Here is a 4,177-nt window from a genome sequence, read left to right as displayed (position 1 = left end):
TTTCAGGCCCTCAGCTACACTCCCCTTTGTGATACAATACAGCAATTCTTCCTAGGAAAGCTGTGTGGAAAAATGAATTCCTAAAAATCCAGCTATGCGTCCCTTTTGACTTGCATCATTAATTCAGGGATGTTTTCACCGCTGATTTGGAAGTGGTTCCTCAAGTTTTAAGCTAGCTCTCCCCAAGTCCCATTCACTCCCCCTTATCCGCATCCCCAGCCTCACTCAGTGTCAAGCAGTTAATGATCTTAAAAACATGTACACTCTCCAGGGAACCAATTAATTAAAGGAAAAGAGTGAATTAATCCTTCTCTGAAAAATCGAGTTTGTGACTTCAGAATTACCACATAAGATAGTCTCTCTGGGTGGCTCACTGCCAGCCATGCACACGTCCACTAAACAGGTTGTGCGAGCCTCCCGTGTGCCAGGCAGGTCATTCTCCTCTGCTGGAGTGTGACCTTCTAAAAGAGGCTCTGACCATTCAGATGATATAGCACCCTCTCTCATTTGGTCTTCCCATTTCTTGATGTAGTTTTCTTCAAGCTTTTCCTTGACTAATACCAAATGCCTTGTGTATTTGTTTGTCTTTCCCCTCCTCCACAATGTAAGCTCCAGACGTTTAGGATTTTCTATGGAATCTTTGCTTCCCCTCTCCTCCGAGCATTAACACAGTGCCTAGGGCATAATATACACTCAGTAATTGGTGGCTGGATGAATGCATCAATCCATGACAGCAGGCAGTTATACTAGAAGTAGAATTATCATGGATGGCCATCTCCCCTGCTGCCACCGCTCCAAGTCACTTCCATCACATGCCTAGACTCCAGACGTCCCACAAGCTCCTGCTTCCATTCTTGCCCGAACCCATTTCTCAATCCACCACAGCCTCAATGATCTTTTTATTTATTTATTTATTTTACTGGGGAACAGTGTGTTTTTCCAGGACCCATCAGCTCCATGTCAAGTAGTCGTTTCAATCTAGTTGTGGAAGGCGCAGCTCAGTAGCCCATGCAGGGATCGAACTGGCAACCTTGGTGTTGTGAGCACTGCGCTCTAACCAACTGAGCTAACCAGCCGCCCCCACAATGATCTTCTAAAAACATAAGTCAAATGATACCACTCTCTTCTTCTAATCCTCAAATGGTGTCCCATCAAGGAATAAAATGCAAACTCCTTACATGGCCTCAGGATCAAGCCCTGCCTGCCCAATTTCATCTCAGACCACGCTGGCCTGCTTTCCGCCCTCCTCACATGCCACACTCGTTACCAAGGGCCTTCGGGACTGTTTCCTCTGCCATGGAGGCTCCTTTCTCCCCTGTCCCAACCTTGTATGACTGGCTCTCTATCATTAAGTTCTCGGTCTAAGAGAATTTTATATGATTTGGTGTCCTGCCACATTATATTTTCCTCATAGCACTTATCACCATTTGAAATTATTTATATACTTGTTTACAGGTTGTCTATCCCCATTCTTCCACCGTCCCCACCACACAGGCACTAGAATGAAAGTCCCATCAGATCTGAAACCTTCCTGTCTGTTCACCACTAGACGCTAGCTGCTTAGAGTAGTTCCTGGCACTTACTAAGTGCTCAATAAATCCATGTTGAATGGATGACTGAATGAGCAGATAAATAGATGGATGAATATATCGAATGCTTTGGGAGTACCATGGAAAGAGGAAGAAACTCTGCTATCATTTTGTTTTTCTAAGTCATAGCATAGAAACGGAATTCTGAGTCTTTGCTTTCTAAAAGATGGAAACAGTCTTTCTTTAAAGGTCAGTTTCTCCAAGAGGCCTTTCCTGACACACCTATCTAAGTTAGGTCTCCTCTGACTGCCTCTCATATTGCTCTGTACTTTTCTTTCATTTTCATCCCAAGGTTACTGCTTGCAATTGCCACGCAATTGATCACTACTGGTCTGGCAATTCAGTCAAAAGGGTAGAAACAGAAAACCTCAGGCTCAAAAAAAACCTGTCCAGGCACTACTCCAGCATGACATAAAACTCATCTCCATGAGGGGGTACAGACAAAAACTGCAAAGAAGGAATTACCTACTATTTGTCACAGTTCCCACATAATAGGTATTTAATAGACATTTGTTGAATTAAATAAATGAATGATAGATGGATGGAAAAGATTCTGACACGGAACTAAATATTTGGAATGATTCTCAATCTTGTAAAGGACTATACCTCAGGATTAACCTGTTCTTACAAAAACTTCCTTTTTAGTCTTTGTCAGACATAGAAAACAGGACTGGGCAGACCACTACTGTGACCTTCCACAGCATTCCTTCCAGTTTTATGTATTATTACCTAGCTTTCAACTGTGATATAAATTATATCAGGTCTATACACAAGGCAAAAGATACCTATTTTGAAATCTATATTTTAAAATGTTTCTCTCTTTTGAGACCTTAATTGTAACATTAATGTTCCAGTGTTGTTTCACATAATTGCTTATATACCACAAGGTGGCTACGTTTTATTTCTTCAAATTTAATTGAAACCCAAAGGACAATCTCTCTGTATCACATAGAAATATAGAACATTAATGAGTAAACCATCTGATACTTACACTCCCTTTAGACTTTTTGGATCCTACAATAGGAGGCAGTGAAGAAGCTTTCTGACTGTGGAAACAAATTGCAATTTAGAAATACGAGTTTTATTTACAAACGATATATAATGCAAAATAATTGTCATCCCAGCTTGTCATCCCAGCCTGGAAATCAACTGTTTACTGATATCACTGTTTCACAAAAAGTACCATATACTTTCCCAATTTCACAAAGATCACATAAAATATCTAAATTCCATTCCAAAAGATGTTTCATGTTTTCCTGTATACTATTTTAATTGATACTTACAATAANTTTTGTTCTTCAGTCTAGTTGTGGAGGACGTTGCTTCAGTGGCCCAAGTTGGCACCATCATTGCGCTCTTCCCGGACGAGGCACATCAGTCGCTGGCTTCTGGACGGCCGCTCACTGTGGCTGCTGGCCACTCATGCTGGCTGCTGACTACACATGGTAGCCCATGGCAACCCACTGCAGCAGGGGCTGCAGCCCACCCCGTCGCCAGCGACTCACGGCAGCCCAGCTCCAGGTTGAGCTGTTGTTCAGCTTCTTAGCTGTGGAGGGCCGTGTCACTGGCCCTCATATCTGGCGTACCAAGCCAGTTCTTAACCATCGTGCCACTCGGCCAGCCCTGATTAATGCCATCTTTTAAGCAAGCATCATACTACACATTGCTACAGTAATTCAATTCAACTTCGAAAAGTAATACATAGATAACATCTTTTAAAATGTGTACATTTTGGCACCCCCAGTGTGTATGTGTGTGTGTGTGTGTGTGTGTGTGTGTACACACATACATATATATGCGCACACACACACACACACACACACATATAAGAGTGAAAGAAGACAAAGGAATGGAGAGGGTGATTTTCCTTTCTTTTTTGGGATTTTCACATGTGACTTACAATTTGGACCCACAGATAGTCAATGGTATTTGGGGAGAATAGGGAATAAGGGAATTTTGCCATCTCATACAGCTATCCCAGTTGATAAAATAATGTTACTGAGTATTTCTTCTGTGCTAAATACCCATTAACACAAATATTTACCAAATTTATAGATAGGTATCATTATCATCACTTTATAGATAAAGGAATTCACTTTCTCAAGGTCACCACAGTCTGATCTGCCTGCTACACTGAAGCTTCCTGATGCCAAGGCACTAGAAACACCAATTATATAGTATGGTTCCCTAAAAAAGCCACCCAGAAATGACAAAGTATGGCTTTATCCTCAAGTGGACAGAATCAAAAAGCAGTTGAATTTTACAGCATGTCCTATGCAGAAACTAGACTCCAGCGATACTTACAACTACTGTCCTGCCCTTTGCCTCCCACTCACCTTAGCATATCTGATAGGAATCGCAAATCTCAGGCTCAAACAAACAAGGAAAAAAAGCCCTTTAATCATCCCGTCACTTCACTGAAATTGGGATTTTTAAATAGTTCCCAAGGCAACTTTCAACAAGATCCAATCAACTCAGGTTTCCTTCATTACCACAGAAAGCCATTTCCAGCCCTCACGAAAACATGTCAAAGACACACTGGCCGTAAAACATCAAGTTTACAATAATTCTGTGAGGGCTTTGCCTCA

General features: G+C 41.7%; 1 protein-coding gene across 1 annotated transcript in view; it reads right to left on the bottom strand.

Annotated features, from left to right (window-relative positions):
* DCDC2 (doublecortin domain containing 2) overlaps nucleotides 1-4,177 on the bottom strand; it is a 123,153-nt gene that overhangs the window by 45,713 nt on the left and 73,263 nt on the right. The window contains exon 7 of the mRNA XM_019640486.1: nucleotides 2,581-2,635. Coding sequence (XP_019496031.1) covers nucleotides 2,581-2,635 — 55 coding nt within the window. The remainder of the gene's footprint in view (nucleotides 1-2,580; nucleotides 2,636-4,177) is intronic.

Source organism: Hipposideros armiger, unplaced genomic scaffold, assembly GCF_001890085.2.
Source record: "Hipposideros armiger isolate ML-2016 unplaced genomic scaffold, ASM189008v1 scaffold_50, whole genome shotgun sequence".
Lineage (NCBI taxonomy): Eukaryota > Metazoa > Chordata > Mammalia > Chiroptera > Hipposideridae > Hipposideros > Hipposideros armiger.
The sequence above is the reverse complement of the archived record's forward strand: the minus strand, read 5'-3'. Positions and strand labels throughout refer to the sequence as shown.